This window comes from Gavia stellata, chromosome 5 (genome assembly GCF_030936135.1).
Source record: "Gavia stellata isolate bGavSte3 chromosome 5, bGavSte3.hap2, whole genome shotgun sequence".
Lineage (NCBI taxonomy): Eukaryota > Metazoa > Chordata > Aves > Gaviiformes > Gaviidae > Gavia > Gavia stellata.
The window spans coordinates 50,308,771-50,325,514 of record NC_082598.1 but is presented as its reverse complement, the minus strand read 5'-3'; the positions used below and the strand labels follow the sequence as shown (position 1 = coordinate 50,325,514).

General features: G+C 40.5%; 1 protein-coding gene across 1 annotated transcript in view; it reads right to left on the bottom strand.

Moving 5' to 3' along the window:
• The window catches only part of TNKS (tankyrase), a 143,010-nt gene that overhangs the window by 55,583 nt on the left and 70,683 nt on the right, over nucleotides 1-16,744 (bottom strand). Inside the window, exons 4-5 of the mRNA XM_059817418.1 lie at nucleotides 10,097-10,133; nucleotides 9,146-9,221 (exon numbers count right to left, since the gene is read on the bottom strand). Coding sequence (XP_059673401.1) covers nucleotides 9,146-9,221; nucleotides 10,097-10,133 — 113 coding nt within the window. The remainder of the gene's footprint in view (nucleotides 1-9,145; nucleotides 9,222-10,096; nucleotides 10,134-16,744) is intronic.

Genomic DNA, 16,744 nt, shown 5'->3' with positions numbered 1-16,744 from the left:
AACTAACAATCCTTTATTCCCTTTTCTTTTTATGTCTCTTATTTTTATCACTTCTCCCATTCCATCTTTATATATTTACTTTGCTTCTCCTCCTTCCCCTTCCTACTAGAAACTTTCCAGGCTTCAGTTGATAAGATTTTCACATTATTAAGAAAGAAGAATATATTAATTTGAAGAAAGAATATATTAATTTGACTGTTCCCTCTGTTAACATGACATTCAAACCAGCACTTCACTCATTTTTTTGAAAGTGGGGTCAGAATGAACTCTGTTAAGAACAACGCTTGCAAATTGATTGCATTTCAGCTCCAGTGCTCGGTGTGAAATAAATATTTATGCCTTGTATTTTGGAATGAAACTAAAACACGAGATCTGAAGTAATTCACAAAATTAAATATACAAAATGCTCTTTTTGCATTACAGTGATAATTGGCAAATTTTAGAATTTAATGCCTTTATAATCCAGTCAAGTAGACTTCACTATTCCTTTGAAGAAGAGCCTTGCAAAATACAGGAAAGAGACAGAGAATTTATCTTGTACGTCCCTCTAGTATGTTTCAAAATTGAGAAGTTATGGTTATTAGAATATTAATATTCTAAAGAATTTCATCTGTAAGAAATAAGTCTCTTTTGTAAGTAGAAGTGTATTATATTACTTAGAAAAGACTAATCAAATAACCTCAGTTTTCTTTTTCATCAATGACACATCCATCATCAATTACAATGCCCTGTTTTGGCATTTTCCTCCCCTTTATTGTTCATCTGCTGCCTGCTCAGTCAACTTACACAACAGTTTTAGAAACGGTTATGTAAATACACCTCTCTTTGAACATAAGTATTTGTAGTTCTTTCTGTTTAGAATTAAACTGACAACCTACAAAGTCAATGTTGGGGTTGTATTAGCAAGTGATAACTGATGTGCTGAGAGATATCAGTGAGGCAGCAAGGGCAGAAAACAGCAAAGGGCTTTGGGTGACTTCAATTACTGCCGTATAGACTGGGCAAGTATCACACCGAAATGTGTAACAGAGGCGAAATGTTTGGATGCTATCAGGGATTGTTTTACAGAGAAGTCGACTAGGGAGGCCGCAGGAGTAAATGCAACCACTGAGCTGGTACCAAGTAACAAGCCAACACCTGGTGCAAAACCTTGCAGTAGAAGTTGCTCTTTAACACTGACTATAACATACTCAGATTCAACTTATCTACAGGGGAAGTGCTTGCTAAAATAATCCAGCATGACCGCGCTAACCTTCAGAAGGGGGATGTATGAAAAAATTAGAGAGTTTTTTAACAATAAGCTAAAAGTGGTAGCTAAGACAAGTCCTTAGAGACAGCATGAAGACTACTAACGGAGATAATACTGGAAACACCGTGCTAATGCATACCTTCTATTAGGAAGGGCTTGATAAATTGAAAGAAGTCAGTGCGATTAACAGTAAACTAAAAGAGACTACTAGAACTAAGAAGGCATCATTCAAAAAGCTGAATTTACAAGCTGCAGAAAACCACAAGGATCATAAATTCCAGCAGATTTAAGGTAAAAATACAATTAGACAGACAAAAAGCAGTTTAAGCAGTGACTGCTGAAAGGAATTCAAACCAGCCATAAATCCTTCTTCCAACCCACCAGAAGCACAAAATCCACCAGACAGTCCAATGGGGCAAGGTGATGCTAGGGCAAGAAATAGAGCTCTTGTAGGCAAGAAGCCGTGGAAGAGCTAAAGGAACTCTTTGCATGGTATACATCTTAGAAGAAACAGGTAATTCTCACACCAGGACTCTGGCGAGTGAGCAAGTGTGTATTTGGGAGCATGGTAAAGCTGGGCAAAGGATCTGTCTGAAACTAAATTAAGCATAAAACAGGTAATGATACGCATAACCAAAATGAACATCAACAAATTGCTAGGATGGGACAGCATTCACCCAAGAGACCACTGGAGAATGAAACAGGTGACTTACTAGTGGTATGTGGCCATCACTTAAGATTATCTCGATACATGAAGACCCGAAAGCTGCAAACCAATCATTAAAACATGTTTTGGGGAACTACAGGCCTATAATCTTGATGTCTGTACCGGGAAAAATGTAATATAATAACAGCTAGAATTAGTGACACCTGGATAAACATGATCTGCTTGGGAAGAGTCAAATACTGTTAAGGAAAATTCCACCTTTAAAACTCTTGGAGTTTTCTGAAGCAGTCAACAAGCACATGTATAAGGGTAATCCAGCTGACACAGTATACATGGGCACTCAGTAAGTTTTTAACATAATCCTTACCAATGGTTTCTAAGGAAGATGATGTTAGATCCTGAGATGGATGCATGAGAGCATGCAGAGACAGAAAACAGAGGGTACAACTACATGATAGGTCTGACAGCAGAGGGAGGTCACAAAATACTCATGTATCACATTCAGAAGCAAAAAGCAACAAGAAAGCGAACTGTTTACTTCTCAGTACCTCTCATACTCACATGCAGGGATTTTGAGAGGGAATTGACACGAAGGACAGAAATGACATCTACGGCATTCACTATAGTCAACCATATACAGAAATCAAAAGTATGCAGTCCATGGATTGAGCTGCCATGTTTCAACTCAAACATAACCTCAGCAAGCTCTGTGAAGGAAAAGACTCCACTCTTGAGATCACAGTAGAAGAAACATCATCAGTACTCAACTTCTGGATACTCTGTGAGCTGATAGAGCCAAATCCAGACCACAACATTTAGTTAATGTGCATAAAAGATTAAATGGCAGCTCTGCCCAAATCTGCCAGTTTGACTTGTGTTCTCTTGACAGTAGATGGATAATAGCGTAATGCAAGCAGCTGTCCCCTGCGTGAAGCTAATCATCAAGGGGAAACAGTTCAGGTATAAAAAACTCCATACCTTTAACACATGTGAAGGTTTCCTGAAGAGCACATTGATTAAGACCTAACACAAGAGATTTCCTGATATTTAGAGAACAATACAGAGTACACACAGAGATTCAGACATACCCTTGGGTATCACAAAAATGCCTTGCGTGAAGTATCTGCTCACAAGTCTTTTGCTCAAATATGCAGCTTTTGTTTGTAGAAAAGTGTGCATTTTCACAACATTTAAACACACACTTTTTATTATATGTGAAATAATTTCTTCCAAAAGATGTTCCACACTCACCTGAATATAATCTGTATACCACAAATTTATAGAACAAACAGACGTGTAGGTTTATGTGGTATTAGTTTTCGTTTTATTACTGTAGCATAAGAAAAATGCACACAACTGTAGAGGTGTATAGTGTCACCAGCACACAATTTGTTCACAAGTTGTTCAATGCATGGCATTTTTCTTCAACCCCCAGCTCTTAGAGCCAAGATGATTACAAGAAAATCTCAACCTGTGCTCAAGTCTGTAGGTTTAATAACTGTAAAGAAAAAGCTTGTGAAAACGTGGATCGATTGTTCCATACAGACTCAGAAATTGGAAGGCATACCAATTTTCTTTTGAACTGCAAGATTTTTCATGAAAATGGTTGAGAACAACCAGAATTCTGAAACGGGGGCTGACAAATCCACTTACTAGCAGTAAACTGGAGACTCTCTGGTAAAAGGAGACATAATTCAACTGATCTTGTTAGAATTCAATTTCTATTTATCAGCCCTTCGTTTACAGGCTGATCAAGCTGGCTGGACCTACAGAGAAAAAAGGAGAGGAGCCAACAGAAGGAACCTGCAACCCCATCCAACAGGACGTTACTTGGTATCAGAGATGTCCCATAGCAGGAGCTGCAGGGCACTCCGCCCTCTTCACAAAACACACACATGCAAGATCTTCTGCAGGGGTTGGTTCAGGCTGAGGATGGTGGTACTCAGCACTGCATTGCAGACCTTCTCAGAGTTGGATTTCTTACATCTGTACCCTGCATCCATGAACCTGGATGATGCTGTGCACAAGAAAAATGAACATCTGTATGGGGGGAAGGAATGGTCTGAAGAAACAGCCTCAAACCCAAGGGGCAAGTATGTTTCCTATGACTCACAAAGTTTAATGCAAAGGCTTGCTACCGGTATTCTGGATCCAGGGTTGTCTACATCTGGTCTGGAAAGGAGTAATAACAAAGGCGTGGGAGAGGCATAATACCAAGTATTAAGGACTGGTGCTGGGAGCTGTTAAGGACTGAAAACTGGGAATAAACAAAGAAAGGGGCACTAGGAGCCAGAAGACTACAGTGAAATAAAATGAAGTAGGACCACATGCATGCCAGAAATGGCCTTTTAATAAATAATTACCTATTTTTTTTTTCCATGGGATCACTGCCTCATCCACAGTGCTGGATGGTCCCACACTGGGAAAGAACAGAGGTGCATTGTTTGCAGGTTCCCTGGTTCACTTGTAGAAATCTCTACTTTTCTAGTTTCTAAGGATCAAGGCAGGGAGGGAAGATGCAGGAAGGAAAACAACATAGCTGTGGAGCAATTGCATCCTGTGCTGCTTTCTGGTAGTAATTCCTGCCTCACGCTAAACAAATACCTGAGCCCAAGCTGTTCACAGGTTAACACCATGGTATTCTCTGTTTTTCATATGGTTCATACAAAATGTAAATACAAAACGCAGCTGCAACAGGTCAATGGAAACGATACTTTCAACATACGAAGGATGCATTTTACAGACAAATAATTGTTCTGTACTCCAGAGAGCTCAAAATCTCAGATATTTGCACTACTTTGAAAGAGATGAACCTTGGGAAAAGGAGCAAAACAAACTTTGAGTAACTCCTGACTGGAGGAGTTGGGTTCCCTTGCACAAAGAGAAAGTTTTATTCAACTGACACCGGATGATTTTATTGCTGGCATGATCTGAGCATGTGTAATGTAGTACAGGAGCAGAATACTATATACCAGCAAAAATACAACTTCAGAACAAAAACCCAACCTCCCATTGCTAATAGCTACCATGTCAGCTGGATGCAGTTCACTTTGGAAAGCTGTCAAGAAGTGATGTGGGAAGTCTGCCTTGTAGAGAAGAGTTCTCATCTGAATTGCTAAAACCAGTCTTTCCTTATTTGCTCAGACACTTTTGTATTTTAAAAATGGAGGCAACATCAATTTCTTTGTGAAACACCTTTCAAGTGTCCACAACAGGTTTCCAAAGGAAATGACAGGGCTAAGAGATGGCTTCAACTCAACCTACAACCATGATACATTCAATTTTAAGCCTGTCTCTTGCCACTAACTACTGGATCAGGGAAGCCTTGACTGTTGTAACAAGTCAGAAATCCAGCTCCCATGACAAAAATAATACAGCTTTAGCTTCCGGTAGCAGATCGGAACCTGTTGTTTTAACATAGTCAAAAACAGCTCTTGAAAATTCACCCACAACTGAGTCTTGAAAAAGACATCCCCAGAGGAAAAAAATATTTGAGGAAAAATAATAGGGGCTGTAAAGCAAGTCTTCGGAGCCTACACACCTTTATGTAGATAGACGTGTAAATAGGTGGCTTGGCTTTTTAACAGTGTGAAAGTTCAGTATCATCTGTTAACTTCAGTACTGTAGCATGTCTTCTAGAAGTCATTACTTCTGTAGATTACATAAAGACCGAACAGTTTGGCAGAGCTCAGAGGCTAGCCACAGTGAAATTTCAGACCTATCGGGAATATGCAGGTGCCCATAAGCATTTTGGCTGAGTTCTGTTTTGACAGAGCAAATGCTTTGCAAAGCAATCGGAACAGAAGTGATGTAACATGCAAATTTTATGTTACACACACTGCATCCTAACAATTTTGTGATTTCTCAGTCTTCTGTTAAAAAAAAAAACCAAAGCAAGACTAAATGGCATGAAAAATTACTATTATATTTCAGCTTAGGCATTGCTTTTTAAAAAGCAAACAAACGGGACAGTTTCAAAAAAAACCAAACTCCAGTTCTTATGAAATCTTGCCCTTGCATAACACTCATTTGCATACACTGTACCGTATAGCTCTGCACTGTATAGCTCTTCACTTGTGCAGTATTATTTGTGCCCTCATATATATTCAACAGGCACATAAGCCAACACTTACTCGAAAATCAACCATTACCTAGCTCAATGAAATAGCTGTTTCTCTGAGATATTATTGTTGATTTTTCTTGGTCATCAAAACAAAACCGCAGAAATTACATAGATCCTTGGTATGCAGGAATGCTTTAGCTGATGTATAAAATTGTTCTTCTGCACACACTCCTTCATTTTTCACTCCAGAAAATAATTGCAAGAGTAGCAGCACAGAATGAATTCCCTCTTCAGGCAACAGCTGAAGAGCTTCAGTAATGTGAACGTTTCTACGATGCTCGTATGATCTATCTAAACTGTGACATGGAGTGGAAGAAGCAAGTTCAGTTTTCATTCCTATTCAGTCTTTGACCTCTATGCTAAATAAACAGATGGAGCAATGGTTATCAGCACCAGCTGTAACTGTTTTAGCAGCATGGACTCCTGTCCAGTAGAAGTCAGACTCTGGCTATCCATACTTTTCGAAAAGGCTGCAAGTAACACACAGAATGCAGTTAAGTCTTTGTTATTTCCAACCTGAGCTGGTTTCAAACCAGTGAACTACCGTCGGAGTTTTCATCCCTTTTATCCGTTCTATGAAGCACACCCTCACAGCAGATGTGGTGCTTGGGAAATCCAGGAACTCCAGATGTTAGTATGCATGGGACACCAAAGAGATCCCCAGGGAAAAAAAAAAGTCAACTGCATACAGCAACAAAATAAGCAATGCCGTTATTAACAATATCCTGACTATTTTGCTATTCACTTCTAGTGCAATGGGTGTTAGATGACAACTTCTGGAAACTCACACCCCGAAGTATGAAATAAACACTACCACCACCTGCTATACAGAAAAAATAATTATCCATTCAATAATGGGACTCAACTTCCTCACCTACAAAGCTAAATGTTTCCCTTATCAGAGTAGCGCTGGACATCTCAGAAACATGCAAAGCCAAGGAATGCACCATCTGGAGAAATGTACACAGCAGAGTTTGTGGATACGCCTGTACTGCAGAGTAAGCGTGATGCTGAGAATCTCAGGCCACTCCGCAGAGTCTGCACTTCCTGGCCCTGACAGCTGCGTTATGTCTGTGACTTCACACTGTGGTAAGTTTGAAGCTTGAAAACTTTAGGGATCTGCAAAAATAACTATGAAAAGCATCAAGGAATGCAAAAGCCAACTTCCCAAATGGACAAATTCTCAGCTAGTGTAAATCAGCGTAGGTCAATTGGAGGCAGCTACACCAGCGGAGACGTTCATTCACAAGAATGCTGTGCTGTAGGCAGAAAAGTTCACTTAATTTGAAGCACAGCTTAGAAAGATTAAACCCCAAGTGATCTTGCACTAGTACAGGACCTGAAAGCTTTGCCTTACAAATGAGATACTTAACAATTATATAGCACGCTTGCTACAGAGAATTACTTCACCTTAAACAGTCTGTACACATATGGTGGGGAAAAAAATATATCTGGTAGACATCATTAAAAAAGCTAATTAATATCAATGGCAAACCATCTTAAAAGGAGTTTTAATAACCAGTGCATTTACCAACAACCAAAACACACAAATTATGAATGTGTCCACACTGATTAGCTTTAACTGCAATATGCTTTCTGAGCTTTGGGCATAAATTTTCAAACTAATTCAGAGTCTGCAATAATACATAAATATTTTCCACTAGCTTAGTATGAATTCTAAAAGCTTTTTTAATTTTTTAAGTCTTATTTTAGAGTGATAACTATTCTGCATGACATATCTGCAAGGGCTTATTCATCTCCATATTGACAGAAGTCACAACTCTGCCTTTGGCCTTCAATCAATAGTGATGGAGACTCAATTACTCAGTAATGCACTGCTGTATAACACCATGCTTAATTATAACAACACAGTGCACTATTAATACTTAAATACAATCTCATTTGAATGGTCTTAAAAAAAGAAAAAGGAAACAAAGAACTATGGGCAATACATTTAATCTTAAAATATGGGGAGTATTTCATCTGTTCCGACACAGCTGAACTAAATAAAGCCCTTGTTCATTCATCTGTCCTCAGATCATAAAATTGTTTTGAAAACCTGGAATACTCCTAAACTTTCAATCAGTGATAAATATAACCAAGATAAAAACTGGCTGGGTTTTCTTTCACATAATAGGTATCATAGGCATTACCATTGAGAAAACATTTAAAAATTTGTATTAAAAATAGGAATGTTTTCACAATGGAGCTACATTTTTATAATCAGCAACAACATGTCTTTTAATGAAAAGGCAGCATAAACTGGCCTATCTCCATTGATTTCAGTGGAACTAGGCTGTTCCACAACCGCTCCAGAGTGGGCAGAGGTTTACACTATGCTCCAACACACTCCACCAAAAATAAAGAAAACTATAAAGGAAAACACTCCTATGCTTTTCTCTCCAAGAGTGAGATGTACTGTTACACAAGAGATGTTTTTAAGAGATGCAGATTAAGAACATTCTGGTACACAGTTAAAAAAAATAAAAAAAATAACCAACAGTTGTAAATCCAACAGTCTAGACAGACCATCATCTTGATGTCTAAAACATCAAAAATCATAGGATATGCTTCTCACTCCGTATGTTCTTCCCTCCTCCAGTTTCAGCCTAATCCTTAATTTAACTCATTCAAACACCCCTGCCTGAGAAAGTCAAAACAATAACGTCAAATTTAAGAAAATGCAGAAGGTGTTAAGCATATCAATACACTGCCAGTGTACGTGGCAGGGCGTTAAGAGCTAAGCCGAACACCAACCACCTCAGCCAGACAATGTTCAAATACAAATAACAACTTTCCTCCCTTAGTGATTTTATTCATCTGCAACAGTACATTTTGTTTTTCTTACAAAAGGTCTTGAGGTTTCACTTTACACGTACGCCAGGGTCTGACATTTAAAAGAAAAGACACACAAAATCCACGTCTGCTGACTGTTGATCTGTCACAGCTGCCAGCATCAAGTACAACAGCATTTAATTTCATGGTGAAAAGACATCATGGGTGTCCCCCCCGCCATACACTCTCTTGGTTTATACATCTATGCTTCCCAGTATGGTTAAATTGGCCTTTCTTGAATAACAGAAATACAAAGCAGGTATTAACTTACCTTACGCCCATCACTTGCATGGCAGTTCACATTTAAAGGAGTCAATAAAGCCATCAGTTTTTCTTCATTACCACTCCTGTAAATGGAGGGGAAAGAATTATGGAAAGGGGGGAAAAAAAAGACAGAGCTCTTTGCAAAACATTTGCTAAGGAGCTAGATATCAATGTGTAGTATATTGAAATTTGTATTGTGCCAGGGAGAATGTCAGATGGCTAAAATGATCTTCTGAACCTTTCAAAACCAAGGGTAAATACAGAAAAGAATATTAAATTTGCAGTTACATGTATTACACAAGATCATGCAAAAACACCTCTTAATTTCGCTCCTTAACCTCATCCTGTATTTCCTTTATCTAATTTCACAGATCCTCTGAAAGCCATTTGCCAAATTAAATTGTTCCAAATTAAATACATTTTCATAGCATATGGCCTATAACATTTGAAACAACTACAAACCAATATCCAGCAATGTTTAGATGGGATAACAGTCTATATAAAATGGTTTTGTGCTGTCAGAAGGAAGGATGAAAGCATCTTTGGAATATATGACTGAACTTTACACCTTCTGTATAGGCTTCCTTATGCTCTGTTCTGATAAAGCCTATTTTCAAAATATATCGTAAGGTAGCAGTAAAAACCAAAATAAAAGAAAAACTCCAATATTTCATTTGCCCCTGAAAAGAACAGTCACAAAACGATAAACAGGATTTAAGCAGCTTAAAGCAAAAACTCAATATTAACCTTATAACCACCACAGTGGGGGATTTCAATTACATAAACAGGCTTTTCCATTTGTACCAGACTGTAAAGTCCAAAGAGATTTATGCTAATGAAGTAGTTTGCTTGCATCATTTCATGGAAAGGCAATGACAGAACATGACTGTTTTAAAAATCCCTTTTCCTCTCCTGCTTCCACCCCCAAAATATGCTTTATATTCTAAGCAGCACTCACCTAGCAGCTTCCAGGAGTTCGTCCTTCTTGTATTCACCTAAATGATTGCAAAATATCATGCTGTTAGCATTTGGCAGAAGACAGATTAAGAAATGCAGTAGGAAGCAAATACAGAATTAAAACAGAGAAGAGGAGAAAAAAAGCCCACACCCCGCTGGGTGATGGAGCTGTGACGTTAGCCAGCTTGTGGAGGCAGCATCACCAGTACCTTGGAGACGGGCAGCAAATTGACGCATCTTCTTGTCCAATCCTCAGATGGAAAGGCTTTCTTCGGACGACCAATGACTGCGAAATCTTGTGTCCAGAAACACAGTCCCGCTGATAACAGCATGTCAGCTGAAGACAATGTCCCCACCCCCTGCCCTATTCAGTATGTCACATTATACTTGGGAAGCATAATAAATTCCGAGACAAAAGCGAGGCAGTGCGGCTTTTTAAAAGGTACAAATTACTGATCTCCAAAGCCCTCACCTGCCTATTTGAACAGTAATATTAGACTACACCGAGTTCTTCAGAAGAGCAGTGACTATTTAAAAAATTCCAAATATTGTATCATCAGCCACTTTCCAAGAAAACACGCATTTGAAATAAAAAGCACAGACAAAAGAGCATGAACTCTCCAAGAGATTTGGTTACAAGACTCTAAGATTAGAGATAACCATGAGTAATGTTAAAGCAATATTTAAATTTGAAATTCTGAGTTACAATAGACAACTCAGGAGGGTTGTTGCATCACAGGATTAAAATTGCACGTGAGTATCTTAAAAAGAGCATGGAACAAGATCACCTGTGGAAGTAAGACTGTATTCTACAAAGCTGAATCACGATGACATTGCGCAATACAAATTTAAGGGCATTTCAATTCAGAAATTGTAAAGATCGCTTTTTAGCAGCTTTATAAAGTCACAGAGCAGAGGGTATCCTAAGAGCCAAAAGATTCAGGGCTTGAAAAACATAACGTGTACCACCTGCCAGAGAATTAAAGCCCCCAACCACAATGCTGTAAGTAAACCAGGAAGATGAAGCTGTCCTCCAAGAAAGAAAAAACCTTTGTGCTGCCTCCTATGTGCATTTGTAATAAGCCTCCAGTGAAACTCTCATTACAGCTAAGGAAAGCCGTCGGGCCATAGGAAATGCCAGATCGGACTGCAGGTAAAGTGGAAGGCTCCTCTGGAAACAATATCCCTCAACAAAGAACTTCTCTAGGCTGTGGGAGGAGGGTTAGAGTCCTCTTCCATCAGGAACAGGTTGGTACTCCCCCCCCAGTACAGCTCATCCAGTTATCAGCAGAGGGGCACAAGAACCACAACAAAACCAGCTCTCTCCAGGGCCTTAAGGAGCCCTGTTCAGTGCAGCATCCTGCCTTCACCCAAGGATAGGGAAGAAGAGGGCAAGTACACACAGCCTTGACCCTCCCACCCCATGCCCCTGGCTGCAGACAAAGGCAGTATCTGCAGCTCATCATACTGGTGAATTTTCCTTTCACAAGTGTGTTCAATTGCTTTCTGAAATATATTCAGCTTCGGGAATTCACAACAACCTGCAGCAAGGAGTTTCATCATGCGACTGCCTTTTGCGTAACAGATTTTGTAACTGAGCGGTTCTGTGTTGCTGAATCCCAGCAATAGAGCAGATGAGTTCAATGAAAAGGTAAAGAACTGAAATTGGCATTTCAAATACAGGCCATGAAGGTTAATTTAGCTTTCGGAAGAATTTATTATGTGTCTTAACAAAAACTTGACCATGAAACAAGTAAAATGACACAAAAATATGTTTGCCTTTGTCTTGTTGCCGCTCTCCAACTTCATCGGAGGGGGTTCCTGCCCACGGCAGGCAATTGCCTTTCCAAGCCACAGTGCCTGTTCCTCTTTTTTTATTTTAATGAAGATAAAATACCGGGCATAGTTGTGAGTGTTTCAAATCAATGGTGAGTGAAAAGTTCTGGCCAGCATGTAAGGAGGGAAAAAACCCCAAACCACTTTATTACTACTGCATTACTTGTGCAACAATCTCAAACACCTGGATTTCCTGCAGGAGAGTTATTGGCCTGTATTATATCAACACTTTAGGGACCTAATCAGATTGAAAGACCTGTTTGCACGTTCTGGTTTGGCAGTGCATCTAGCAGTCCTAACCAGGCTTTTGAATATATTAGATTAGACAAGCGTTAATAGCATTTTTCCTTCATGCTCAGTAAGTTGGTACTTTAAAACACAAAAGCCCTTTCCTCAAATACCTTGATTAGGAAAAGCATTACTGACCAACAGAACTGGAAGGCTGTGGCTCTTGATTTAGAAATGTCCCACTGTATGCCTAAGTAAATCACTTACTTTTACTAAGCGGTACTTTTTAAAAAAGGTATTTACAGATACCCTTGAAATTCATACAAGCAATTCTTGAAATTCGTCACAGCTCTCCCACATTGTGATATAGATTAGGAAAATACGATCTTGTAATTGGCTAACTTTATTACTCTCAAAGAGCTGTCACATTTTGCAAAGCAACACCTAAAATCATACAGGCACTTCCAGCACACCATCAGCTTTGCTAAAGAAGGCCAAGTGCGCTCCAGAGGGCTCTGCTCTCCTGGTAGGAACGGGATGAAGGGGAACCCCTTGGCCACTCGAGCAAGCAGCTGGAGGGATGCCACTGAGCCGAGGGCTGGCTGATGGCATTTGGGAGAAGTGGGTGGCACTGCCCGCAGGACCGGCTGCTGCTGGCGCAGGCTGTGTTCCCACCAGAGGGCTCTGCCAACACAGCTAAAGCCGCCTGGCTACGAAGCATATCAAAGGCCATCCTGCAGCATTTGGCCACAGCTACCTAATAAAATATTCATTTGCAAAACATCTGAAAACAAACCATGCGTGCTTGTGGCAGAGACAAATTTCAAGTTCTAAGCTGAAGTACAGGAACACAGACCATCAACCTCACATAATACCTCTGTTCAAAGAATGTCAAACTGTTTGACTTGAACCGAGCTAGTAACAACCCTTAAAGAGCTCCTTTGGGCAGGTTAGGATTTATAGTTTTGCAAAAGGGCATCTGCAGAACAAAGCACAGGTAACAGCCTGAATTACTTCCAAATCTCTTAGCAGTTGCTAGCTTTGAGAAAAAAACATCCGTCCAATCACGGTGTCAATACAGTGGATTTTGGCAGCAGTATTTTGGACAGCACAAAACTTGTCTGCCAGAGGTGTTAAAGTTAATGTTGTTAGACCTTGCCACAGAAGACCAAAACTGAAATCCAAGGCTGCAAACAATTTTCATCTATTTGGTATCCACCCATTCCACCATATCACAAGTTCAACCTGTCCTTTTGTGTTTCATGGCAAGCCCAAACAACACGCGGCCACCCCACCAGACACATCCTGCCACGCTAGGTAGGTGAGAACTTGCTGGGCATGCCCTCCCTTCTCAGGGCAAGAGAGCCCAGAGTGACAGCCCAGAAAAGCTGTCACTTCCTGGCCCAGCAGCCCATGAGGAGAGCACTGGACTTGCTCACCTCCGCATGCTGGGTAGCCCAGAGACAGACAGCCTGGGAATTTCTGAAGGCAAGGACAGAAAGGGTGCAAAATGGGGAGCAGAGAGCGCTATACCAAAGTGGTGTCCCTGTTCCTATCTTGTCAGGCAAAAGCTGGTAGGTAAGCAGAAACTGCTCAGTGTCTGGTGTTCACTGCATCTGATCAAGTTCATTCCTTACAGCTCACTCAGCATCCTTTAAACCATGAAGTTCTCTACTTGGTCCCAGCTCCAGATCACACCACTGCTGCTCCATTTATGCTGGAACTAGGAGGTCACCCCTGGTAACCACAGATAATCAGTGTTTCAAAACACAGCTACCACCAGGCAGCTAGCCCTATCTCTGTCCCCTCCCAGGAGAAAACCAGTTATCTCCAAGACCTCTAATCAGCTGCTGTGAACTACAATGACCACGGCTCTACATGCTATGCAGCCACTGCTGTACCTGGCCCTAGCTGCATTTTGCAGTAGCTGATTAGCAGCAAACGCTTATTAACTATCAGACATCAGTGGCCACTTACACCCAGCAGTTAAGCAGATCAGTAGCTGGAAGCTCAGTTGAGATCTTAGTGGAAGACAGGACACCTCGCCTTGCACCGACACAACAAGCTGATCAGCAGCCCCTTTGAATCCAACTGCAGTAGATGAAAGTAGCTGAAAGAAGAGTCGAGTACCGAGCTGGAGACATACACAGCCATATGCAGGAACACTGTATTTGGGAGAATGAAAGACAGGCACGCACCAACAGTGACAGGCTGAAATCTTTATGGGCTCCTAAGGTATTCCTTTCATTTGTGCTTTCCAGCTTAATGATAAAAGCAGCAGCTAGAAGAGCACGACCAGCCTGCTGCAGCTAGTCGCCACGAGCCCTACTCTACCATCAACCTGTTCTTCCTGCTTCCCATCTTCAGGGTGCCATCTTCCTATTTTTGTGTTTATTGGTCCCACATCATTACGTGACATTACACTGGATCACACCAAAAACCTAGGTGCAGCATAAATCAATTCCATTATTAAAGAGTTACAAGGAATAATCAGTCAATCCACTTCTAGCTTTAATTCACTAGCAACCTTTACATTTTAAACTTACTAGATGAGTGTGTGAAACATGACCATCGTATACGCATGTGTTTAAGACAAAAGAAAAAATCCCAAGTTCTGGAAAAAAAAATAACATATAGTGAATCAGTACTACAGTGTACTTTACAGACAAATAATTCTATTTCACTCTCTCCCAAAAGTGTTGAAATGTCATCTGGCTACTGCAAGCTGAAAAACCTATCTGAACACATGGCATAAACCAATAGTGCTTTTTCAATGCATCTACACTAAGAAACAATGTGAATTGCTCTCCTCTCTCTCTTGCCTCCCCCACATGTCAGCTCATACAGAAACCAGCCAGAGCCAAAATGTCAACCTGGACAAAGCAGTTTTTGTGTTATCTTGCTATCGTGTCAGTTTTCCACAGTGAGGACAATTCCCTAAAAATTGATGTCACACAGATTAAATCAAGCCGTCATTATCCAACATAATGGCAGAAAATAATGGAGGAAAAATGGATGAAAATATCTTCAACCAAACTGAAAAACTAAAGAGGACGAACAAGTTGCACATCATATGGAATCAGTTACAAATTTGAATGCCCAGAGTACTGATAAACCGTGAAAAAATCTGCACTAGCCAACGGTACCCTGCTTCTGAGATACATGACAAAAGGATGCAGGCCTGATGAATGTGCAACCATGGCCATGGCCTGGTTTGATGAATATGACATAATCACAGAACGGTTGAGGTTGAAGGGACCTCTGGAGGTCCTCTCATTCAACCCTTCTACTCAAGCAGGGCCACCTACAGTAGCTTGCCCAGGACCGCGTCCAGTCAGCTTTTGAGTATCTCCAAGGATGGAGAGTCCATAACCTCGCTAGGCAACCTGTGCCAGTGCTTGGTCCCACTGAGCTCGACTCATTAACCTTCCAGGTAGCGATCTCTTCAGGACCTCCTGTTTCTTTCTTGGCAGCTTCAGGCCTAGCAGCACTGGAAGTCAGGGGTGAAATCGTGCCCCATTAGAAAACATGGCAGCTCTACTTTTGACTTTGACCATGTGCAGACTACAGCTTGTTATTGGATGCCTACCCTGAAAACCTGAACTACCACTTTTGAAAATACATGTCCCATGCTAAGATTGACAAGAAATTTGTGAACAGCCCAGCAGATTTTTTTTTTCAAATAAGCATTGACAATTATCCAGCCCCATGGACATGGGCTCTCTGGCACAGCAGTAGAGACAGCAGGTATCAGAATCTCTCCATTTTCCTCATTTAAGTGTTTCTGCTGCCTTTCCAACCAGGTACTCTGCTAGCACAGGAATGCATGAGGATGCTGGGAAAACAGGATCAGAGCCCTGATGCAGCTGGGCGGGGCAAGAAGTTGTTTTTCCATCAGATTTGTTACTTCATCCAGCTCAGCCCATGGCCACCCAAAACAGGTCCCTGAGAATGAAAAGCCTGGGCAAGATGGTGCAGAAAGGAGGGAGAGGAAATGGAGGCTCTGCATTTGAGCTGGCATTGCTACAAAGAAAGCAATCTATGGACCAAAAACCAGAGTTTAGAAAAGAAATAAACACCATAGAAATAAATTAAAATACACCTTTTTTCTGACCCTCCAGGACTTCACAGATCTACAAGCAAGCAATGAGCACACATCCACATATGCCATCCTTTTTAATCTACCGTGATCTTTGGAGTAATATTTAAGTATTTAAACAAATAGTCAGCTTATAATCAGAGCACGAGGCTTTTAGTGCTTGTGACAGACTACTAGGGTTTTTGGGGGGGGGAGGGTTGTTTGGGGGTTTTTTTGTTTTCTTTGTTGTTTTTGGTTTTGTTTTTTTTTTTTTTAAACACCATGCTTCTAGAAAACTCAAATTTTATTTTCAATGTGGCTGCTTTTGGAAGGGTCCAATCACTCCATTAAAATACTCATCAATTCCTTCTTCCCCAATTAACTTTTCTTATAAGTAAGGCAACAGGTGAGACTAAAATACAGAGTTAAATCAGAGCAAGGTATTTTTACCATCCAAAAACCACAAGGTTGTGAGAATAACTGCCTGACACAGCAAAAATCTGAACA